Raw genomic sequence first — 24,806 nt, 5'->3', positions numbered from 1 at the left:
CCCAAAATGGAACTGTCATCATCTCCAAGGTGAAAAATCCTGGCATATTTGAGGATCAGGACAATGAAATAGAATCTGTTTAAATCAGGGCCCATGTGAACCTCATGAATCTAAACAGGGCCAAGTGCAAGTTCCTGCACGTGGGTTTGAGCAGTTTCAAGCACAAATATAGTCTGTATGGAGAATGGATTGAAAGCACAAAAAAGCAGAGGGCAGCAAACAGCTGCCTTGCATAAGCACGCATCTCACCGTCAGAGTTTCAGAGTTTCAGGAGGTTGTGGGAAGCTCTTTGGTTTTCTTTTCATTCCTTTAACAGGTTTGGCAATCAATAGTGATCCAGAGGCAAGAATTTATCCAAGGGAGCATTTGTTTTTGGTGTTGCAATAAATTCCAAATTCCAGTACACCACTTTGAGGTGGTCGTAATAACCTATTAAACCTGATTTATGGTGCGAGTGATGACCTTCAGGCCACAGTTTCCTGCTTACCTAGATCTCAACGTTGCATTTCAGTATAGCTGCTGTACAGATCACACATGCAACAGACCCACATTGGACAATGGAGCCTCAGTTTCCCTGCAGATGCTATGTGGCCACTTCTCTGACAAGAGCCTACAATCAAGTTGGACCATCATGCATAACAGCCATAACACTAAGAAGCAAAGAATGGTGTGATATCCCTACAGCATTTCTTTACCCAGTGTTGATTGTGTGCAGTTATCTTTATGCCCTTTTCTTGCTAGAAGTACCGAAGTCAAATTCAATATGCTTGACCTTGATTCTTCTAATAACCTTTTTACAGGTCAATATGCTAAATTCACTGGTAAGGGGTTTGCAGTACACGAGATGGTATAGAGATGGGAAAGGTCTCTGATATACAGCGAAGGGCTTTCATGATCAGCTATGCTGCTTGATCTTTGTTTCTTCAATCCACCACAGTATAAAGACAAATGTAATTGCAAAAACCATCAGATGTCTACTCACTGCAAGCAATGTCATTATTTACTGGCAATAAGAAGAAGCAATGAAAATGTCCCAGCAGCCATGCATTGCACATGATGCGTGTATGATTTATGTGCTGCAGGTTACTGTGGATATAACACCATTCTGGCATTAAGTATGTCTTCATATCTCACACATGCACCTTGGAGCCACAAAGCAAATAGACTTCTTGTGGGAAGGATGAGGAGTATTATTAATGTTATCTTTAAAATTCCTTGCAAAATTTCATACACTGAGATGATAGATGCTAAAGGAAGGACACTGATAGCTAGCCATAATAATAATTTTCTTAATTTTCCCTTCTGAAAGATGAATAGAAAACTAGCTGGTGAATAGAAACATTTATCATTTGGGATTAACAGCTGTTTCTCATATTTGATTCTTCTTATTCTAGTTTCCTAAGACAATCAGACTTCTCTCTCAGACACTTTTATTTCTGCAGCTCCTGAGATGATCAGTATGAAATAAATGTATTTCTCTGTGATTTATAGAAGATTATTCATGGGCAAGCAAGGGACTTTTTTTTTTTTCAGTATGTACTGCTGTTACATACCCTCCCCCCTGCAGTTGTATTAGCCCAGAAGTACTTTCCCCCTTTGCTTGGACGTTTCTGATTAACACACTACATTGAACTTGGTGAATTACTGAATTTCATGCTTTCAGGGTGATTGTAAAGCAATATCCCATCGTGTCTTGATTTCTCTAAAGGCTTATTTATGCCTGAGACAGCACATACTGCTAACCTTCTACAGCAACTATAACTTCTAATTTTACATGAAATGAACCCTTGGAAGATCAAGGGGCCCCATCTCCTGGACCTGCAGTCTGGCTTTGCACAGTGTGGCCTTGGAAGTAAGACAAAGTAGCAGAAGATGGAGGAGCATCTCAAGTGAGTGAACTAATAAATTGTTTATTTGCAGCTTGTCTATCTGGTTTACAGCCTTTCATGAATAATGGAAAGTGCACAAGATGAATTATGCTTCTGTCCCATTCCTCCTCCTCCCTATCCTTTGTTCCACCCCTTCCAGAACTCAGAACTGGATACATCTGTCCCCAAGAGAAGAGGGCGGGGAGGCTGTGGGGTACGGTCCTCCTCAGACTGGCATTCCAGGATGCTCTCTTTACTGCCCTGATGCCAGGAAGACATGAAGTAAATCATAGTCTCTTTAAGACCATGTTTAATGAAAATTTTTAAAAGTGTCTTGCTGACTCAGGGAAAGGGCACCAAAAGCATATCACTATGATGGGTAAGATAAACGGTTGAGGTTGGCGAAAGAGCAGTCACTGGCTGTAGGTGCAGTTTGCAAGGCTGGACAGGCAAAGTATGAGCAGCCATTTGGCCGCTTGAAAGCCAAAATAGGATTTTTTTATTGTTGGCTTTTAAAAGAGATTTAAAAGATCCGTCTTTTACTTTTTGTATTTAAAACAATAAGGTCACAGTTGATGATGCACCACTTAATAAGCCAAACCCTACCTACAGAAAGTAGTTAGTTCCATTAATTAAGCAAGGTCGCATTTCTGAAAGCAATGCAAAAGAGCATGAAGATGTTTTTCCATCCCCTGTAATGAGCAGTGTTCACTGCTAGTTCTGATGTGCTCTCTGGTGGCAAGATGTTTGCTGCAGCTGAGGGGACTGCAATTGACTTGCTCCAAGAAAGCCAGTGAGGCCACTTTGCAAGGGTTTTAAACTCCAGCTCTTACTGGACTAAAGTAACTGTGTTCATTTAGAGAGGAATTTTAGGAAATGGCATGTGATCTTAGCCCAGGTTCAGAATAAGAAAATATGAAGTGGGGTGTGTTTGGGGCTCATCATCTCCCTAAATGTGTATTATATATATGGTAGTCACTTTTCATATAGTCATCTGTTAGGTCTTCACCCATGTGATTTCATCCCTGATACTGCCTTTGTGTGGTCCCTGTCTCCAGCAGCACAGAAGCATCATATGGGGAAAACTGTAGCACTTTCCAAATGGGGTCTCCTGTAACCAACAGGAAGACCTTGTAATTAACAATAATTTGACAGAGCTGAAACCAGTCCAAAGGGAATTGCTTCATATTCAGATGCTTCAAAGCAGCTAAAGGAAACTTTAGTGAAAGAATATGCTTAAGACATTAGTAAAAGTACCACTGTGCAGATCCAGGACTTCTGTCCAGCCACAGCCACTAAATGCAATGCAGGGAACAAAGCAACATGTAGCCATCAGAACTGTGGTCTCCAGGAGTCAGAGAGACCCACATCTGTCAAGGAGGATTGACCTCCTCTGCCCTTATGGGGATATGCTGCAGTCCCAGCACTCAAGGCCACCATCAGCCATTCATTCATAGTGTGCATGTACTAACCTGGGCAATACAGCTCCTAATACTCCAGGGCTCCAAAATTCTTCATAAGCTGTCGGAAGAGTAGGTCCAGCCTGGTTCTGGGTGGCTCTCCTGGCACAAAGCACAGAGGAACATTAGCTTGCTTGTCTACCTTTCATAAGAAGCGCCTCATGGCTGCTAAGAACAAGCACCAAAGTCCTATACATACTCAACCTGGCTTCAAAGGAGAAAAAAGGTTGGGGGGTCTCTTTCGGTGTTGTCAGAGCAGAGGCTTTGGTGCACCCGAAGCTAACCACAGGTGACTAATTGTGCCTGCGTAGTTGGCTAGGCAGACTGTTGCTAGCACGATGCGTAACTGGAACAAGAACACCAAAGCCCCGAAAGGTATGTTACTTTAAACTTCAATTATTGAATTTCCAAGGTATGTGCTATAAAGGAGGGGAATGTACTTCAGGCTTTCTATACCTGCATTTCAGGCAATTATACAGAAGAAGGCCAAACTCTATATAAAAACTTTGATTTTTTTTCTTTAAACAGGTTGAGCTGCGATAGAATAAATAATCTAGCTGTGTGTCAGTGAATAAAAAATAAATAAATAACAAAACAAAACACCATGTAATCTCAAGGAATAACCTGTGTGTGCTAAGATAAAATTGCTAAATGAGAAGGTCATGCAAAAATTCTCTGTGTCCAAAATCCGACAGAACCCATACATGGCACAATGCTGTAACTCCCAACTCTCTCTTGTAGAGACATAACTGAAAGTGAAACTTGTCTGTAGTTGTTCATAGTGATTCAAAACACTCTATTTTAAGCCTATAAGATACATGTTTTACAGCAGAAGCATGCTGAGGATCTTTGTGTATCTCCTAGCCCAAGACTGAACATCACACTGCTGACTATTTAGAAAGTAATCATGAAAATAAAAGTGACTGGTGCATAAATTCTTTGCTTAAACCAAACCAAACCAAAACAACAACAACAAAACGAACAAACAAACAAAAAACAGCATATTATAGGCGTTCTCCGCATCCATCCATATTTACTACACAGCTGCTCATAAAGGACTTTTGAGGGTTTTACTCCTTCACACCAGCAGAGGGTGGTAGATGCTAGAATTTGTACTGACCGGTCTAGAGCTGTCATTTGATTGAATCTTAAGATACGAGTTTATTTAAAAGTCTCATTATCCAAACTTGGCTCATAGCTGCAGGCACACAGGGCAAATTCAGTGCAGTAGCAGATGAAAACCAGCCTTATGTACACAGTGACCGGCTACTTCAGCATGCAGGCAAATGAAGATAGAAAAGTGCATTAGCTGCACCCTAACTCATTGCTGCAACATATCTGTGTATCTCATAGGTATTAAAACTCATGCTATAGATCAAACCAGAGCAGCTGCTCATGGAAAATCTGCACTGAGTAACAAGTTACTCAGCGGATTGAACTCAAAGACGCAACATTAGGGTAAGAGAAGAAAGTAATTCTCTATGCTACCTCTGCTTAAAATAACTTTATATTCCACCTGTGTTTAAATAATCAGCCAGATTACTAACGATGAGAAAACACTTTAAAACCTGCAAATGGCCTCATGTTCTAGCTCAGTGGCATGACTTTGATCTGTAAAGTCAGCTTCCCTGATAACTTTCTTACACGTCTACTCCTGTCTTTGCTTCTGTCCATTCACCTACCCATGGCTTGCTTTCCCTGGGATGACTATTGTTCCTATGAGTTAGCAGAGCACTGTGTTATTTGCCAGCTGAAACAGCACTACTAAATGAACGTTAGCAGTCTTTTAATGTTGGAGCGCTCAAAACCAGCAGGCCAGTTGCTTGCAGGGGGCTGTGCTCAGTTCCCGTCCGTGGCTCTTGAGGATACAAAAATACTGCACCAAATCACCTTTCACCCTAAATGGAATCCTCAAAACAGACAAGGAGGTAGAGAGTGGATGTAGGGATATACTTATGTAGGATTAACCCCTGTAAGTAAAACATTCCACCACTTTTCTACACTGCCTGCTCAGTTTGTGTCAGCAAAGCAGCATAAAATTCATAGTATTCCTACTTTGTGTTTTTTCTCTTTTCCAAGAGGTCTGAGACAATAATAGCAATAGCAATACTAATAGCAATAGCAACAACAATAGCAATAGCAATAGTAATAATACTGCCAGGAAATGTGAGGTTGTGAGGTGAGGGTTTCAAACAAATCTAATCGATGCAGGGTTTCTGGTCAAAAGACTTTTCCTGTCACGTTTCTCTCCTCCCACCCCAGCTTTTCCTGGAGTAAGAAAGAGCTCACACATGGCTGTTATCATTCCCATAGGGTTTCCTCTACAAGATGGAGGAGAGTTAAAGCTGGAGCTGGGAATGGATGCCAGTAGGAGGCAATGCAGAAGTCCAGTAGAGCAGTGTTGGGAGTTGGAATTAAATTCAACACAGTGGTGTCAATTCATGAGTTGTGTCAACTTTTCAAGGAAATTCAGCACGCAGTCTTTATGCTTTGAAGACCTGTTCGCTCTTCTGGTATATCGAATGGGAACTAATGTGCCATTTTATCCATTTTTCCCCTCTCATAAATATCAAACTCTTTGTAGGTCTCCCTTTCAGTGGAGAGAGGCACCCACCTTCTCCACAGGTTTCACTCCATGGTCACATGACCTCTCGTTCCCCCTCAGGCCTTGTGTGTGCCTGTGTTCCCTTTCACAGTCAAAGCCTGAAACTTTCCAAGAGGCTTGAAGCAATAACAGCTGTTGAATCTCCACATTTTAGTATCGGAGGCTTTAGGAGTTTGTCTCTCATCTTGCTCTTTCAGCCCCAGAGTACTCATCGCCTGGGAGCACACAGTGCTGCTGGGCCCTTGAGGAGCAGCAGCAGAGTCACAGCAGGCTTACTGGAAACCTTCTCAGCTTGTCTCTTCCCCTGTAAGTACATATTATTTTCAATTTTTAAAATGTTTTTAAAGGTTCTGGTCATTGTTTATGTAGAACAATGTGTCTGATGCCCTGTAGTATGACATTATATTCCAGAAAGCAAGAGTTGCCCCACTGTGCAGAAACTAGGTAACAAAAGACAAAAATTAGGTCCACAGGTTGCCAGAAAGGTATATAGCAAGCTGTGCACTGATTTATCATGGCTACAGAAGAGCTATTTACTTCTCAGACAGTGTGGCACATTGGTATAAGTCTTCTCCCATCTGCACCATCAGTGATGCACATTGTCCGTGAGCCAGGTGTGCCCCCTGTGAATCTTAGCTGCGCAGTCCCAGCAGGATGTTGCTGCCTCAGTGTAGGGGCATATTTCTAGTGACTGCCTCCTCATCACTGCTCTCTCTTACTTCTTTCCAGATGTGCCATGGACCATTAGCCTACACCTTGCCAATAGCGTCACCAGATCTTCACGTTGACATGCATTCTGCCTCTCTTTTTAACAGGAAATTAAGCCACCACTGTAAAAAAAAACATCACCTGCCTCCACCAATTCATTGCATTGGGGGATGGGGGGTATCAGCACATATATTATTAAATTTCTTTCTCTCTCTTTGAGTTGAACTATACCAGCACCTCTGAACTTCTCCTGAGGAGCTGTGGCAGAGTTAAGAAAAATTACAGGCTTCTTGAAAAGCCTGCAAGCTTGTCTCTTGCCTTGTAAGTCAGTCTTATGTATGAGTTATTTCTAATTGTCTCAGAATATATTTCATCTTGGTTTTACATTACTCTTCCATTTGTCCCCCAGCCTAAATATACAGTTCTGTATCAGTGATGTCTTATTACCCAAATCCCAAGCTCAAATGACACTTTGCAGATAACTTGCAGACAAATGGCTTGGTTCTGCTGTGTGATGGCTGGTGATTGTGTGCAAAACAACCCGCACACTGCAGCTAAGGCTTGTTGTTTCTCCTCCTCTGTGCACTATGCCTTTGACAGAAGTGGGGAGTAAAGCTCAGTGCCCTTTCCTTGTGCAGGGGGCACCTGTGGTCTGAGGATACTGCTGTGTCCCCCCTAGCCAGGGATAAGGACTTCTTGCTGCATCCCCACCCCTGCTGCTTCCTCCCTTCTCTCCCACCCAGTGTGCTCTGGGTACACCTTCATCACAGCCCAGCCACTCCCAGGGGACGCTGCCTAATTTACCTCCAAAGTAAACCTATGTCCTCTGGCACCAAAAGTTGCCTGAAAACCGTCCTCCACCCCACCACAAAATATAAATTGGACTACTGGTTTCTCCAAAAAGAAATATCTTGTCTACACATGCAAAGACACCTGTGTGCTGCTGATGCACAGGTGGGACATCCAAGCCAGCGGGTGGTATTAGTGTCACGTAGGACTACACACAGCCATTTCCTTAGCCTTCTGCCATTTCTCCACAAAAACTACTGCAAAGATGTGCTTGCAGAGGAAACAGCCCCACAACACCATGAATGTTTTGTGTAGAGACATTCCAGCTTATTTGTCTAGACATTGGAAAACAGCATCACTGCCCCTTCCCTTGGTCCTTGTGGAGAAGACTTGCTAAGTAAATCATTTCCATGCTGATTTATCTCTCTGTCTTTGCCCACAACTACTGATTTGTAGTAGGTGATACGGAGCTCCAAGCATGGGTCCTGCTCTTCATCAAACCCTCTGTGAAATTGTCCCTTGTCCCTTGGAGCTGTAAGCTGAAGTAAGGAGACAATGGCTGATGAAAAAGAAGAGCAAGAGAGCTATAGTACCACAAGACTTAATACCAGGCTTTTAAGAGCTGCTGAGCGACTGTATGAGAGAGGCAGATTTTGGATATTGCCCCTCTTTAAAATTCAAACATTTGCCTTAAATCTGCAAGCAAGGCTGTGACGGATCTAGAAGAATTTTCCCCCGTGTCCTACAAACAGGAAGGGGAAATCCAAATTTTCATTCTCTCAGCTGAGGCACTGTTGAAAAGTGCTTTTGCCAGTTCAACCGTCCTGCTGAGGAGTGAGCAGGCAGCTGCCCTCACTGGCTGCCAGACTTAGGGGCTTTGTCTTTTAAGACAGAACAAGCAATTGCTTTATGAGACAAAAAGCCCAGGAGATGCTTGGAAGGGAATTAGAGGTGCCTGAGACAGAGAGGAACAAGGAAGGGAGAAGTGCTATAAGTGGCTAGGGGACAGACGGACATCTTGGATGTGGGGGGAATTTCTTATGAGAGAAAAACAACTCTATCTTAAAGTCCTTCTGAAACTACCTTCAGCTGAAGACAGCTGCACTGCCCTTCTAAGCAGGAAACAAGAAGGACTACATAGTGCCTGCAGTTTTCAAGGGGCAATCATAGGAGTCACATAGCACTGTTTGCTGCAGCTCCCTCTTGCTACTCCAAAGCCAATCGATATAAGCACAGTCCTCAGAGGAGTCAATGAGAAGTATTCTAATTTGCACAGTCCTGAACATCTTGCCTTTTCTTCCAAGATTGTTGACTTTTCCTGGACTGTTGGATGAAGTAAAGTACGCCACACCTGCTGTTAGGAGCTGGGAGATGCTCCTAAGGTATGGTTTATTTATCAGACAAAAGTCAAGTACAAACAGGTGATATATACAGAACGGTGGTACTTAAATATACACTCTTAGCAGTCTTTCTGAAGCTAAGTCAAAGGTTTCAAGAACTTGAAGATATATTTCAATATAGCTGTCAGGTCCCACAAGACATATTGTTCTCCAAGAAGGATTATTTCTAATTTTGTATGATAATCTAGTATTAGCAGTTCCCAAAATGGAACTGTCATCATCTCCAAGGTGAAAAATCCTGGCATATTTGAGGATCAGGACAATGAAATAGAATCTGTTTAAATCAGGGCCCATGTGAACCTCATGAATCTAAACAGGGCCAAGTGCAAGTTCCTGCACGTGGGTTTGAGCAGTTTCAAGCACAAATATAGTCTGTATGGAGAATGGATTGAAAGCACAAAAAAGCAGAGGGCAGCAAACAGCTGCCTTGCATAAGCACGCATTTCACCGTGGCTTTGTCACAGCCACCAGGGCTCTCCTGCCAAAGAAGGGCCAGCTGCACCTCTTCTCTGAGGCTGAGCAGACCCGCTGGAGCTGTTCCAAGCAAGAGTAAGACAGAAGTCACCAGGAACTGGCCCACAGAGCTTCCAGAGCAGGCTGTATTTGCTAGGGAAGGCTGGGTAAATGTCCTTCTGGGACAGTGTGGGGTCCGAGGAGAGGAGAGCATCCTGGGGACAGGCAGGATGTGTGCGCTCACCAGGAGATACAGGTGAGTCTGGGCGAAAGGTACCATAAACACACATGAACAAAATAACTTCAGAACGAAACTTTTAGGTCCTTTCTACATTCTTATTGCTGTGGTCTAGTTTGCCAGAAAATTTAAGCAGCAGGAACCCCCTGTCCATCCACCTCACCCCTCCCAAACCAATGGTAAGGAGCTGAGGCACTACCCTTGGGTGTGCCAAATGAGTCATTTCCTCCCCAAAGCTGTTTGACTCCTTCTCCTCCTGGAGGGCTTTATAATGTTCCTGCCCCTACTTCAGTTCCACGGTTCACCCAAGCAGGCAGCATGCTGCTGCTGCCCATCCTGCTTGCAGCTTCTTCTTGGTCCCATAAGCCCCATTCCCTTTCTCCTCTCCATCCCGTGTGCAGAGAACACAGACCCTGCTCCAGACTGCAGCTATTTCATGCCCTCACCCATTTTCTCCCCATTCCCTTGCAGGTGGAGACGCACAGGCAGTGTCGGTGCCAAGCCCGGCGATGCGGAGGCAGATGAAGGGCAGCTCAGCCATAATGGAGTGCCAACTGAGCAGTGATGACACTGTGCACTGGTACAAGCAGCTTCCCGGAGAGCCGCCCAAGAGAATACTCTATGTGTCAGGAAAGACTCCTACGTTTGATGACGGCACAGATGGACGAAAGTATCAAGTGTGGAAACATGCCTCTAAACCCCTCTATAGTCTCACAATAGATTTCTTAACCCAGAGGGACACTGGCATATACTACTGTGCATATTGGTATTATTATCGAGGCATCACAGCGTTAGATGGGCCAAGATAAACCATACAAAAAAGCACTTGGCACTCTGAACCACAAGCTCTGAACTCTGCCCAAATGCAGATACTTCCTCATTCAGCCCTGCTCTGATGATTTTCTGCCAGATTTTCCAGATTCACACATCTCTCTAATATGCAGAAACTCCAAGGCCCCATCAATTGAGGGCACAAAACTTTGCTGTCAGGATGAAGACTTGGGCGTACAGAAAGCACTCACCTGGCAGTGAGCACAGCCTGTCTGTGCCTCGTGAACAAACAGTAGCTGAAGATTTATATTGTTTATTAGAATCCATGAAACAAGCAGACCAATATATCTCCATACATTTGGTACTCTCTCTTGAAATAAGTTGTGTGTGTGAAACAAGGAGAGTAGACTGCATGATTTGGTAGACTTTCCTTCCCATTTCTCTGCTGTCTTCCTTGGCATTTCAGTCCCTACAAAGTCCTACAACAGACCAGGAACTCCACTTTTATCATCATAGTTTCTCCCCTGAGGTTTCCAGAAGAGAAGTGAAGTCCTCAGCCATGGGCTATGCCTCCAAGAAACAGAGACAGACGGCAAGGAGATCGTCATTAGGAGTCAGCATGGATTCACCACGGAGAAATCATTCTTGACCAATCTCGTACACTTCTACAATGAAATGACCAGCCTGCTAGATGAGGGGAGACCAGCGCAGGTAGTCTGGGCACTTCATTAAAGCCCTTGACACTGTCACCCCTAAGAGCCTAAGGGAAAGGCTGCTGATGTGATGGGCTGGAGGAGGAGACAGAAAGATGGGCTGAGCAGTTGGGCCCCAAGGGTGGTGATCAGAGGTGCAAAGTCCTCCTGGAGGCCATGAACTAGCAGTGTACCTCGGGAGTCAGTTCTGGGTCCAGTACTTTCTAACATCTTCCTTAATGCTTTGGATGATGGGACAGAGTGTACCCTCAGCACGTTTATTGACAACACCAACCTGGGAGGAGTAGGGGATACGTGGGGAGGGTCATGCTCCATCCAGAGGCACCCCGTCAGGATGGAGAAATGGGCTGACAGCAACCTCACCATGTCTGGGAAGGGGCCGTGCAGAGTCCTGCTCCTGGAGAGGAACAACTCTGGACAGCAGAGGGCCAGCCAGCTGGAGATCAGGTTTGCAGAAAAGGCCTTGGGGTCCTGGTGGACACCAAGTTGACCAGGAGGCAGCCATGTGCCTATGCTACCAAGATGGCTGTCAGTACCCTGAGCTGCATGAAGCAAAGCGCTGCCAGCAGGCTGAGGGAGGTGATCCTTTCCCTTTGCTTGGCGCTGGGGAGGCCCCACCTGGAGCGCTGGGTCCTGCTCTGGGCTGCATGGCATTAGAGAGACATGGCATGAGTGCAGAGGAGAGCCATGAGGAGGATCAGAGGGCTGCAGCACCTCTCCTATGGAGAGAGGCCGAGAGAGCTGGGGTTGTTCAGCCTGGAGAACAGAAGGCTCCGGGGAGACCTGAGAGTCTATGTCCTATGAGGACACTGAGGTAGTGCAACAGGCTGCCCAGAGAAATTGTGGATGCTCCATAACTGCAAGGGTTCAAGGCCAGGTTGGATGGGACTTGGGGAAACCTATTCTGCAGGGAGAGGGGCCTACAGGACAGCTCTTTATGAGGGAGTATGGCGATAGGACAAGGGTAGTGATGGGAAAAGGTATAACAGTGTTAAAATAAAAGAGAGTAGATTTAGACTTTGGGAGCAGTGGGGGAAATGTGAGGAGGGTCATGCTGCCATCCAGAGGCACCTCGTCAGGCTGGAGAAATGGGCTGACAGGAACCTCGTGATGTGTGAGGGGGGACATACAGGGTCCTGCACCTGGGACATGTTTTCTGCTTTACTTTCCCACTCTTTCTTTCCAAGAAGTGTTTGCTCCTCATCTCAGCTTCAAAACCAAAACCCTGCAGCTGCGCATTTCCTCCCCACGCAAAACCACAGACCAGGCGCCTACTCCTGGGGATGCTGCTGTGCTTGCTGCAGGTTGATCCCCACGAGCTGCTGCAGTGGGGGCAGCACAGGCACAGGGGCATTTTGGCACACCGCAGCTGGGTGGCCAGGCTGAGGCAGCAAGAGGAGGTCCCTGACCGGGTGGGGACATGCCTCCTGCCCACTACAGGTGACCGCACACACTCAGCGCCCACCAGGGTGGCCTCTGGGCTGGGAGCTTCACGCCCTGATGTACGGCTGGAGCTGCTCTCACTCCCAACCCCTTCTCAGCAGCTCTGACTCAAGTTTCCACGTGCCACGCTCCTTGGACTTCCCAGTCTTTCTCACGTTTATCTGAAGAGGAGATGGGATGACAACCTCCTCACCAATGTGAGCATTCCCTGGTCTAAGTCCTTTCCCAGGCTGCAGTGGGTTCTCTGCAAACGTAGCCCCACACAGTTGTGCCCAGAGCCATCGCTGGAGACGTCTTCTCCTCCCACTCAACCCTGTCTCCATCTGGGGCCTCTTTCACTCTCCTCTGAGTCTCAGCTGAGCGGGACAAGCAAACATGCTGCTGCTGGCAGCGCTTGTGGCCACCGCTGCTTGGTCTGGTAAGTGTTTTTTACCTTCTACTTTTCCTCACAGGCAAACGTGGTTGCACTAATGGATATTTTCACAAGTCACTGATTGCCAATTAATAACTTAATTTCTACTTTTTTTTTTTTCTAGATGGATTTGCACAGGAAATTCCCTTACAGACCCCTGTATCCATCACCAAATCTCAAGGAAGTACACGTCTGCTGTGTCATTTTAAACATGTCTCTGAAGATTTTGATAATACCATCATACACTGGTACCAACAGAAGGAGAATAAAGCTCCAGAGTGGATGTTCTACATTTCAACAGGGACAACGAAAGCAGATAAGAGCTTCCAAGGGCACAAGTATGCAGTTGAAAGGGTTTCTGACCAGAAAATTTGTACTCTCATAATAAAAAGTATAGTTCCAGATGACACAGCTACCTACTACTGTGCCTACTGGGAACCCCACTATGGCAGAAACCCAGCGATCACCTCGACAAATACCTGCACCTGCAGGGAGGTTCCCACGGGCCCAAGGAGACCCCAGGCACCCCAGGAGCTGGAGCCACGCAGAGGAGCTGCCATTGGGTGCTGGGTGCCTGAGCCACTCCTTTCTGCCCCTCAAGTGCCTGATCCCTCCCTCCCTGTCGCCGGGGACGGACGCACGCTGCCCGGGCCAGTTCACGGAGGCAGGCTCGACGTCGTGCCACGCGCATGCTGCCGCTGCCGCTGCAGGTGCTTCTGGCTGCCGCTGCCCTTTGCTGCTGTAAGTCTTAGGTGCGAGCTGCGGGGTCGGGGAGTGCTCGGGGGGTCGCCCCTGCTGTCACCACAGCGCTGTTCCTCTGATTTCCCTTACAGATGGAGCTGCGCAAAGCCTCCGGCAGCCAAAACCTTCCGTGCGCAGAGTGGCGTACAGCACTGCGCGGATCGAGTGCCATTTCTCAGGGTCAGACTTTACGAATGCCTACATTCACTGGTACCAGCAGAAACCCGGGGAAGCCCCGCAGCACCTTCTGTACGTGGCGACAGGGGAGGCTGTTTTCTACAACCAGTCCTACAGTGAAACTTTTGGGGCCGAGAAGAAGAAGACGGAGCCCACCTGTACTCTCACAATAAGAAGAGTCACAAAGGAGCAGGAAGCCACCTATTACTGTGCTTACTGGGAGAGCACAGCCGTAGAAAACACTCTAGCAGCTGGCACACAACCCTGGCTGTGCTCCCCACCACAGGCAGGCGAGGGCTGCAAACCTCACCTGGCTGAAGACTCCTGCTGGCCTGGCTGGGCGCACCTGCAGGGGCTCCCGAGGGTGGAAGACGTGGAAAAGAACAGCCCCCACATACTTTTTAGCCTGCCTGCAGCTGCCACAGCCTCATTGGACGTCAACAAGACAAGTGGTTTCCGCTGCTCGGATCCGCTTGGCCACCACTCGACTCTGGCCCCGAGCCTGTTCCCGCATGGAAGCCCTACGGAGGGCAGCGACCACGTGGCTGCTGAGAGCTTTTGTCCTGGCAGCTGCTTTCTCTTGTATGTGCCCTGCTCACCCTGCTGCCCGCACATCCCGGGGGAAGCTCTGCTGCTGTTTCAGCTTTGCATTCCCAATTTCCCTCTTGCTTTCCCACAGGTGGCCCTGCACGAGCCTTGCAGCAAAGCCCGGTATCCATCACCAAGCCGGAAAGCAAAACGGTGCTCATCACCTGCCATGTCTCTGTCCCCGACTTTGACAAAGCTTTCATTCACTGGTACCGCAAGAGGCCTGGGGCAGCTCCCGAGCGCGTTGCCTACATGGCATCCAGGCTCTTTCTTGGGAACGAGGCCGATGGGGGGAAATTCAGCATCGAGAAGGACCTGGACAAATCTGTCTGCACCCTGACGGTGAGCAAAGTCACCCTGCAAGACGCTGCTACCTACTACTGCGCCAGGTGGGATGCACAGCAGCAGAGAGCCATAAGCAGCCTGCACAAAGATGTGCTTCCCTTCCTGGACCACACCCTGAAAGTCCCCAAAACCTCAAGGAACGTGCCCGCCCTGCCTCCCCATCAGCCCCGAACCCATCGAGCACACTTCTCAGGCAGCCGGGCACCAAAGGCGCTTCGGGGCTGCCGTAGGCAGTGCAGATGCTCGCTGTGGCTGGTACCAGCAGAGAAGTCGTTTCAGTTCAGCAACAAAAAGGGATTTCCCCAGGTATGGCAGGAGAAAGAGAGAACAGGAAGAAGAAAAACCTGGCTGCACATTTAGCACTGAGGTATGAGTCGCACCTCACAGAAGAGGGAAAGCTCAGATTCCTGTCACAACCGTACAAGAGCAGAGTGCCCCTATCGAGCTGGAAAACACTTTTTGGATGGCTGGAGGGAGGCGGGGAGAAGAGAGAACAGGAAGAATTAAGACCTGGCTGCCCTAAATAAAATAACAATTGGACAACAGAGATGTGGGAATCGGTTCCGTTTTCTCTCCAAGGGAAGTAGCAGTGACCTGGTCTCTGCAGAAGGGCTATCAACAGCATAGAACAGATGCCCTACTTTGCTCTCCCAGATCATCGTTATTTTATGCTAACCCACTCTGGGGTCTAAAACATCTGAGTTTCCTTGTATAGCCCCCAGCATTTGCAGGTGCTACCCTGGGGCGCAGCATCACACCTCACCTGCGACAAGAAGAACCTGCAAGGGCAGCAGGCCTGCTTCTGAGCTCCCAAGGGGCTGCCGTGCATTTTCCTGGCCTTTGGCATTCAGATGGTGCGACGGGCAGTCACTGGACAGCCTTCAAATGCATTCAACTCCACTGTCTTGCTTCTCCTTCCTTGTGTTGGCCATGGACCTTAGGAAAAACCTCTGAGCCCAGGTACTGCTTAGCAGCTTCCAACTACTCTGTAAGCAGCAGTAGGTTGCTCCAGACTATAAAAATCCCTTTATAAACGACCGCTGACATTCAGCAGGGCTTGGCGGAGCTGCTTTCCTGCAGCATTACCTGCCTGCTTCCTGGGGCCCCTCTCCTGAAGGCCCCCAGGCGAGTCACATCCTCTCGTCAGGCACAGCCCCCTGGCCCTGCTGCAGAGGCAGCATTTTTCTCCCACAGCCAGCGACGAGCGAGCGCCATCAGGATGCTGCTGCTGCCGGTCCTGGCCCTGGCTGCAGCCTGGTCGTGCACGTTCCCCCTCTCAGGAGGGCAGCGTGTGGAGCAGCGGCAAGCGGCTCTCGTCCATACGGCTGTGAGCAGGCGGCTGACAGTGCTCGTTGTATTATTTTCTCTCCTTCTGTTCGACGGGCAAGCACAAGTGCTCCTGCAACAGCGTCAGCCATCTCTCACCAAAAGGACATCTACGACTGCAGTGATTGATTGCAAAGTCGAGGCCATAGGTAACTTCCAGGCTGCTTACATCCATTGGTACCGACATATACCCACCAGGGCTCCTGAACGGCTTCTGTATGTGACCTCAACAGCACAGATTAATTACGACAAGGATTCCTACAAGGACAAGTACCATTCTTCTAAAAGAGGCAAAAATACCTGCACTCTATCGGTCAAAGACATACGTGAGGATGATGAAGGTACCTACTACTGTGCCTACTGGCAGTCTCACACAGCAAGAAGATCATAGGCAGCCTGTACAGAAAGGTGGCTGCAGCCTGAGTGGCAAGCTTCCTCTCAAACGCAGGGAACCAACGTTACCTTCCTGCACCCACCTCTCAGCTCCTAAAACGTCCCTCCTGGGGCATCCCTTCCACTGAAGGAAGGAAGTCTGAAGAGTTGACAAATAGAACAGGCATGCAGCACGCTGCAGCCTCAGCGGGTGCTTAAACAACTCAGCGGTGCAGCACCGCTTACACAATCTTTGCTGAAGGTGGATGTTTTCCCACCATGGTCTGAGCTAGCAAAAAACAAGGAAAGGTCAGGGAGAGAGCACGGAAGGGGCATATTTGCAGTGAAGATCTAACCTGGGAGCCCTGGGCCACACATGGCCAGCCGGCTGGAAAGCAGCTATGCAGAAAAGGACCTGGCTGGATGTCTAGCGAAGGAATGAGAGTAAACATTGTGCCCTTGCTGCCAAGATGGCTGTCAGTACCCTGAGCTGCGTGAGGCAAAGTGCTGCCAGCAGGCTGAGGGAGGTGATCCTTCTCCACTGCTCGGCACTGGGGAGGCCCCACCTGGAGCGCTGAGTCCAGCTCTGGGCTCCCCAGTACTAGAGAGAAATGGACATCCTGGGGACAGTCCAGTAACGATCCATGACGATGATGAAGGGACGGGGGCATCTCTCCAAAGAGGAAGGCTGAAAAAGCTGGGACTCTTCAGTCCAGAGAGCCCCTCAATATCTACAAATCCCAAGAAGGGGGGGGGGTGGAAAGGGCCAAGAGTCAGGCTCCTATACGTGGTGCCCTGTGAGGCAATGGGCTCCAACTGAAATTCAAATGAAATGAAAATAAATCTGAGCACAAGGAAAAACTTTCTTACCATGAGAGCAGTCCAACACTGGAAAAGGTTGTCCCGAGAGGAGGTGGAGCCTCCATCAGGACCCACTGGACAGTCCTGGGCCACCTGCTCTAGGTGACCCTGCTTGAATAGGGGTTGGACTTGAGGGCCTTAAGAGTCCCTTGGCAACCTCCGCAGTTCCGACATTTTCTGAGCCTGGGATGCAGGGATCAGCAAGAGACCTGCTATTGAATACCGCTGAAATGAACCACCTCCTCTCCCACCCACCCCGTATTCATTTCCGTAAAAAGTTAGATTTGTTACCCAAGTGAAGACCCCACTTAATGCGTAAGCATGTTACTGCTGCCAGCTGTTCTGGCCACATCCATTTGGTCTTGTAAGACTGGGGACTGTGGTCTGTCCCAAATGCTGCTCTCTCAGCCGATCCCTCACGGTCACTCCCTGCCCCTGCTCCACGTGGGGTCCCTCCCACGGGATGCCGTCCTTCCCAAACTGAGCCTGCGGGGGCTGCCCACAGGCAGCAGCTCTTCAAGAACTGCTCCCACATGGCTCCGTACCACAGGGTCCATCCCCCAGGAGCAAGCTGCTCCAGCACGGGTCCCCCACGGGCAGCAGCTCCCCCCAGACTCCCTGCTCCTGCGTGGGCTCCTCTCCACAGGCTGCAGCGTGGAGATCTGCTCCATGTGGGACCCATGGGCTGCAGGGGGACAGCCTGCTCCACCAGAAGCCTCTCCACAGGCCACAGGGGAACTGCTGTTGCGTGCCTGGAGCACCTTCTGGCCTCCTGCTGCGCACACCTTGGGGCTGCAGGGCTGGTGCACACTCTTTGCTCTCCCAGCTGATGTTGTGCAGCTCTTCTTTTTTTCTTCCCTTTCTAGAATCTGCTCTCACAGAGGCCCAAACAGTGGTGGGTCAGGGGCAGGTCTCTTTCAGAGCCATCTGGAGCTGGCTCTTACCTGACATGGGGCAGCTCCTGGACTCTTCTCACACAGGCCACCCCTGCAGCCCCCCTGCTACCAAATCCATATTTTGCCCCCACTCACATAGCCACAAACCTCTTTTCCAATAGCAACAGGTTTTCACTTCAGACTGCTTTGCCATGAAGGCAGGAAACTAGCAGCATGGCGTTTAATGATCTAAGAGCTACAGATGCCAAGTGCTTCACCAGGAAATGATTAAAAGCCTTTCTGATGTGAAAGCAGCGCTTCCATCAGGCACTTTTCTCACATTTTGTATTAGGAACAGGATTTTGCAGCTGGTGGGAGCAAGAAGCCATTCTTGGACTGGCAGTCACTATGAGGGCTCAGACCTTTGCAAGACAGACTATTCAGTCAAAACACAGATGAAATGAGAAGAAGATCCCCGTACCTTGCTAGGATTTCTCATAAGCCAGGAGTCAGCCTCTCCCACACTTGGTTTGTCTCCTGATGCAGGGGAAATGACCGGCTTTCCAGGTATTTTGGGTGTTTTCAGGTCCCGCAAAATGACTACACTGACTCTGCTGAGGTCGGTAGTAGCTTGGGTATGGACCCTTTTACATTGTTATTGCTGTGATTTAGTTTGTCAAAAAAAAATTAAGCAGCAGCAACACCCTGTTCCCTGCCCTCCCCATCCCCTCCCAAACCAATGGCTAGGAGTTGGGGCACTACCCTTGGGTGTGCCAAATGAGTCATTTCCTCCCCAGAGCTGTTTGACTCCTTCTCCTCCTGGAGGGCTTTATAACGTTCCTGCCCCTACTTCAGTTCCACGGTTCACCCAAGCAGGCAGCATGCTGCTGCTGCCCGTCCTGCTTGCAGCTTCTTCTTGGTCCCGTAAGCCCCATTCCCTTTCTCCTATCTTTGCCGTGTGCGGAGAACACTGTCCCTGCTCCAGACTGCAGCCGTTCTGAGCCCTCACCAAATTTTCACCAAATTTCTCCCTATTCGCTTTCAGGTGGAGATGCACAGGCAGTGCCGGTGCAACACCCGGCAATGCGGAGGCAGATGAAGGGCAGCTCAGCCATAATGGAGTGCCAACTGAGCAGTGATGACACTGTGCACTGGTACAAGCAGCTTCCCGGAGAGCCGCCCAAGAGAATACTCTATGTGTCAGGAAAGACTCCTACGTTTGATGACGGCACAGATGGACGAAAGTATCAAGTGTGGAAACATGCCTCTAAACCCCTCTATAGTCTCACAATAGATTTCTTAACCCAGAGGGACACTGGCATATACTACTGTGCATATTGGTATTATTATCGAGGCATCACAGCGTTAGATGGGCCAAGATAAACCATACAAAAAGGCACTTGGCACTCTGAACCACAAGCTCTGAACTCTGCCCAAATGCAGATGCTTCCTCATTCAGCCCTGCTCTGATGATTTTCTGCCGCAGGATAGGAAAAACAACAGCCTAGCATGACAACTGCTAAATAGAGGATGTTAATAATCGGGATATTATTTTCAGACTGACACATATCAGTAACATGCAGAAGCTGCAGGTCTCCATCAATTGAGGGTACAAAGAGGGAACATTGCTCTTAAGATGAAGACTTGGAAGTACGAAAAGCACTCACCTGACAGTGTACACAGCCTGTCTGTGCCTAGTGAACAAACAGCAGCTGAAGATTTCTATTCTTTACTGGAATCCATGGAGCAAGCAGACCAATATATCTCCATACATTTGGTACTCTCTCTTGAAATGAGTTGTGTGTGTGAAACAAGGAGAGTAGACTGCATGATTTGGTAGACTTTCCTTCCCATTTCTCTGCTGTCTTCCTTGGCATTTCAGTCCCTACAAAGTCCTACAACAGACCAGGAACTCCACTTTTATCATCATAGTTTCTCCCCTGAGGTTTCCAGAAGAGAAGTGAAGTCCTCAGCCATGGGCTATGCCTCCAAGAAACGGAGACAGACGGCAAGGAGATCGTCATTAGGAGTCAGCATGGATTCACCACGGAGAAATCATTCTTGACCAATCTCGTACACTTCTACAATGAAATGACCAGCCTGCTAGATGAGGGGAGACCAGCGCAGGTAGTCTGGGCACTTCATTAAAGCCCTTGACACTGTCACCCCTAAGAGCCTAAGGGAAAGGCTGCTGATGTGATGGGCTGGAGGAGGAGACAGAAAGATGGGCTGAGCAGTTGGGCCCCAAGGGTGGTGATCAGAGGTGCAAAGTCCTCCTGGAGGCCATGAACTAGCAGTGTACCTCGGGAGTCAGTTCTGGGTCCAGTACTTTCTAACATCTTCCTTAATGCTTTGGATGATGGGACAGAGTGTACCCTCAGCACGTTTATTGACAACACCAACCTGGGAGGAGTAGGGGATACGTGGGGAGGGTCATGCTCCATCCAGAGGCACCCCGTCAGGATGGAGAAATGGGCTGACAGCAACCTCACCATGTCTGGGAAGGGGCCGTGCAGAGTCCTGCTCCTGGAGAGGAACAACTCTGGACAGCAGAGGGCCAGCCAGCTGGAGATCAGGTTTGCAGAAAAGGCCTTGGGGTCCTGGTGGACACCAAGTTGACCAGGAGGCAGCCATGTGCCTATGCTACCAAGATGGCTGTCAGTACCCTGAGCTGCATGAAGCAAAGCGCTGCCAGCAGGCTGAGGGAGGTGATCCTTTCCCTTTGCTTGGCGCTGGGGAGGCCCCACCTGGAGCGCTGGGTCCTGCTCTGGGCTGCATGGCATTAGAGAGACATGGCATGAGTGCAGAGGAGAGCCATGAGGAGGATCAGAGGGCTGCAGCACCTCTCCTATGGAGAGAGGCCGAGAGAGCTGGGGTTGTTCAGCCTGGAGAACAGAAGGCTCCGGGGAGACCTGAGAGTCTATGTCCTATGAGGACACTGAGGTAGTGCAACAGGCTGCCCAGAGAAATTGTGGATGCTCCATAACTGCAAGGGTTCAAGGCCAGGTTGGATGGGACTTGGGGAAACCTATTCTGCAGGGAGAGGGGCCTACAGGACAGCTCTTTATGAGGGAGTATGGCGATAGGACAAGGGTAGTGATGGGAAAAGGTATAACAGTGTTAAAATAAAAGAGAGTAGATTTAGACTTTGGGAGCAGTGGGGGAAATGTGAGGAGGGTCATGCTGCCATCCAGAGGCACCTCGTCAGGCTGGAGAAATGGGCTGACAGGAACCTCGTGATGTGTGAGGGGGGACATACAGGGTCCTGCACCTGGGACATGTTTTCTGCTTTACTTTCCCACTCTTTCTTTCCAAGAAGTGTTTGCTCCTCATCTCAGCTTCAAAACCAAAACCCTGCAGCTGCGCATTTCCTCCCCACGCAAAACCACAGACCAGGCGCCTACTCCTGGGGATGCTGCTGTGCTTGCTGCAGGTTGATCCCCACGAGCTGCTGCAGTGGGGGCAGCACAGGCACAGGGGCATTTTGGCACACCGCAGCTGGGTGGCCAGGCTGAGGCAGCAAGAGGAGGTCCCTGACCGGGTGGGGACATGCCTCCTGCCCACTACAGGTGACCGCACACACTCAGCGCCCACCAGGGTGGCCTCTGGGCTGGGAGCTTCACGCCCTGATGTACGGCTGGAGCTGCTCTCACTCCCAACCCCTTCTCAGCAGCTCTGACTCAAGTTTCCACGTGCCACGCTCCTTGGACTTCCCAGTCTTTCTCACGTTTATCTGAAGAGGAGATGGGATGACAACCTCCTCACCAATGTGAGCATTCCCTGGTCTAAGTCCTTTCCCAGGCTGCAGTGGGTTCTCTGCAAACGTAGCCCCACACAGTTGTGCCCAGAGCCATCGCTGGAGACGTCTTCTCCTCCCACTCAACCCTGTCTCCATCTGGGGCCTCTTTCACTCTCCTCTGAGTCTCAGCTGAGCGGGACAAGCAAACATGCTGCTGCTGGCAGCGCTTGTGGCCACCGCTGCTTGGTCTGGTAAGTGTTTTTTACCTTCTACTTTTCCTCACAGGCAAACGTGGTTGCACTAATGGATATTTTCACAAGTCACTGATTGCCAATTAATAACTTAATTTCTACTTTTTTTTTTTTCTAGATGGATTTGCACAGGAAATTCCCTTACAGACCCCTGTATCCATCACCAAATCTCAAGGAAGTACACGTCTGCTGTGTCATTTTAAACATGTCTCTGAAGATTTTGATAATACCATCATACACTGGTACCAACAGAAGGAGAATAAAGCTCCAGAGTGGATGTTCTACATTTCAACAGGGACAACGAAAGCAGATAAGAGCTTCCAAGGGCACAAGTATGCAGTTGAAAGGGTTTCTGACCAGAAAATTTGTACTCTCATAATAAAAAGTATAGTTCCAGATGACACAGCTACCTACTACTGTGCCTACTGGGAACCCCACTATGGCAGAAACCCAGCGATCACCTCGACAAATACCTGCACCTGCAGGGAGGTTCCCACGGGCCCAAGGAGACCCCAGGCACCCCAGGAGCTGGAGCCACGCAGAGGAGCTGCCATTGGGTGCTGGGTGCCTGAGCCACTCCTTTCTGCCCCTCAAGTGCCTGATCCCTCCCTCCCTGTCGCCGGGGACGGACGCACGCTGCCCGGGCCAGTTCACGGAGGCAGGCTCGACGTCGTGCCACGCGCATGCTGCCGCTGCCGCTGCAGGTGCTTCTGGCTGCCGCTGCCCTTTGCTGCTGTAAGTCTTAGGTGCGAGCTGCGGGGTCGGGGAGTGCTCGGGGGGTCGCCCCTGCTGTCACCACAGCGCTGTTCCTCTGATTTCCCTTACAGATGGAGCTGCGCAAAGCCTCCGGCAGCCAAAACCTTCCGTGCGCAGAGTGGCGTACAGCACTGCGCGGATCGAGTGCCATTTCTCAGGGTCAGACTTTACGAATGCCTACATTCACTGGTACCAGCAGAAACCCGGGGAAGCCCCGCAGCACCTTCTGTACGTGGCGACAGGGGAGGCTGTTTTCTACAACCAGTCCTACAGTGAAACTTTTGGGGCCGAGAAGAAGAAGACGGAGCCCACCTGTACTCTCACAATAAGAAGAGTCACAAAGGAGCAGGAAGCCACCTATTACTGTGCTTACTGGGAGAGCACAGCCGTAGAAAACACTCTAGCAGCTGGCACACAACCCTGGCTGTGCTCCCCACCACAGGCAGGCGAGGGCTGCAAACCTCACCTGGCTGAAGACTCCTGCTGGCCTGGCTGGGCGCACCTGCAGGGGCTCCCGAGGGTGGAAGACGTGGAAAAGAACAGCCCCCACATACTTTTTAGCCTGCCTGCAGCTGCCACAGCCTCATTGGACGTCAACAAGACAAGTGGTTTCCGCTGCTCGGATCCGCTTGGCCACCACTCGACTCTGGCCCCGAGCCTGTTCCCGCATGGAAGCCCTACGGAGGGCAGCGACCACGTGGCTGCTGAGAGCTTTTGTCCTGGCAGCTGCTTTCTCTTGTATGTGCCCTGCTCACCCTGCTGCCCGCACATCCCGGGGGAAGCTCTGCTGCTGTTTCAGCTTTGCATTCCCAATTTCCCTCTTGCTTTCCCACAGGTGGCCCTGCACGAGCCTTGCAGCAAAGCCCGGTATCCATCACCAAGCCGGAAAGCAAAACGGTGCTCATCACCTGCCATGTCTCTGTCCCCGACTTTGACAAAGCTTTCATTCACTGGTACCGCAAGAGGCCTGGGGCAGCTCCCGAGCGCGTTGCCTACATGGCATCCAGGCTCTTTCTTGGGAACGAGGCCGATGGGGGGAAATTCAGCATCGAGAAGGACCTGGACAAATCTGTCTGCACCCTGACGGTGAGCAAAGTCACCCTGCAAGACGCTGCTACCTACTACTGCGCCAGGTGGGATGCACAGCAGCAGAGAGCCATAAGCAGCCTGCACAAAGATGTGCTTCCCTTCCTGGACCACACCCTGAAAGTCCCCAAAACCTCAAGGAACGTGCCCGCCCTGCCTCCCCATCAGCCCCGAACCCATCGAGCACACTTCTCAGGCAGCCGGGCACCAAAGGCGCTTCGGGGCTGCCGTAGGCAGTGCAGATGCTCGCTGTGGCTGGTACCAGCAGAGAAGTCGTTTCAGTTCAGCAACAAAAAGGGATTTCCCCAGGTATGGCAGGAGAAAGAGAGAACAGGAAGAAGAAAAACCTGGCTGCACATTTAGCACTGAGGTATGAGTCGCACCTCACAGAAGAGGGAAAGCTCAGATTCCTGTCACAACCGTACAAGAGCAGAGTGCCCCTATCGAGCTGGAAAACACTTTTTGGATGGCTGGAGGGAGGCGGGGAGAAGAGAGAACAGGAAGAATTAAGACCTGGCTGCCCTAAATAAAATAACAATTGGACAACAGAGATGTGGGAATCGGTTCCGTTTTCTCTCCAAGGGAAGTAGCAGTGACCTGGTCTCTGCAGAAGGGCTATCAACAGCATAGAACAGATGCCCTACTTTGCTCTCCCAGATCATCGTTATTTTATGCTAACCCACTCTGGGGTCTAAAACATCTGAGTTTCCTTGTATAGCCCCCAGCATTTGCAGGTGCTACCCTGGGGCGCAGCATCACACCTCACCTGCGACAAGAAGAACCTGCAAGGGCAGCAGGCCTGCTTCTGAGCTCCCAAGGGGCTGCCGTG

At 49.7% G+C, this 24,806-nt stretch overlaps 2 protein-coding genes and 1 long non-coding RNA gene across 8 annotated transcripts in view; 2 read left to right on the top strand and 1 right to left on the bottom strand.

Annotated features, from left to right (window-relative positions):
- The window catches only part of LOC310893749, a 45,110-nt gene extending 28,595 nt beyond the window's left edge, over nt 1–16,515 (bottom strand). For all 3 annotated transcript variants that reach the window (XR_014579264.1, XR_014579265.1, XR_014579266.1), the window contains exons 1-2: nt 15,475–16,515; nt 3,341–3,430 (exon numbers count right to left, since the gene is read on the bottom strand). This is a non-coding gene — a long non-coding RNA (uncharacterized lncRNA). The remainder of the gene's footprint in view (nt 1–3,340; nt 3,431–15,474) is intronic.
- Nucleotides 10,477–14,542, top strand: LOC310893747 (uncharacterized protein). Of its 3 annotated transcripts, none has more exons than XM_083823121.1 (4): nt 10,477–12,866; nt 12,985–13,612; nt 13,694–14,360; nt 14,458–14,542. In XM_083823121.1, exons 1-3 carry the CDS (start codon nt 12,824–12,826, stop codon nt 13,896–13,898), a joined length of 876 nt encoding a protein of 291 aa, XP_083679247.1. In that variant the 5' UTR covers nt 10,477–12,823; the 3' UTR covers nt 13,899–14,360; nt 14,458–14,542. The 3 variants fall into 3 exon arrangements, with proteins under 3 accessions (XP_083679247.1, XP_083679245.1, XP_083679246.1); XM_083823120.1 differs by having other exon boundaries at nt 10,486–12,866; nt 12,985–13,601; XM_083823119.1 differs by having other exon boundaries at nt 10,479–12,866; nt 12,985–14,360.
- Nucleotides 16,516–19,633: 3,118 nt separating the features above from the next.
- Nucleotides 19,634–23,811, top strand: LOC310894611 (uncharacterized protein). Of its 2 annotated transcripts, XM_083824960.1 has the most exons (4): nt 19,634–22,135; nt 22,254–22,870; nt 22,963–23,629; nt 23,727–23,811. In XM_083824960.1, the coding sequence occupies exons 1-3, from the start codon at nt 22,093–22,095 to the stop codon at nt 23,218–23,220; spliced, it is 918 nt and encodes a 305-aa protein (XP_083681086.1). In that variant the 5' UTR covers nt 19,634–22,092; the 3' UTR covers nt 23,221–23,629; nt 23,727–23,811. The 2 variants fall into 2 exon arrangements, with proteins under 2 accessions (XP_083681086.1, XP_083681085.1); XM_083824959.1 differs by having other exon boundaries at nt 22,254–23,629.
- Nucleotides 23,812–24,806: the final 995 nt, after the last annotated feature.

The sequence above is a fragment of the Anser anser genome (genome assembly GCF_964211835.1).
Source record: "Anser anser genome assembly, chromosome: 2".
NCBI lineage: Eukaryota > Metazoa > Chordata > Aves > Anseriformes > Anatidae > Anser > Anser anser.
Note: the sequence above shows the minus strand (reverse complement) of the source record. Positions and strands in the feature narration are given on the sequence as shown.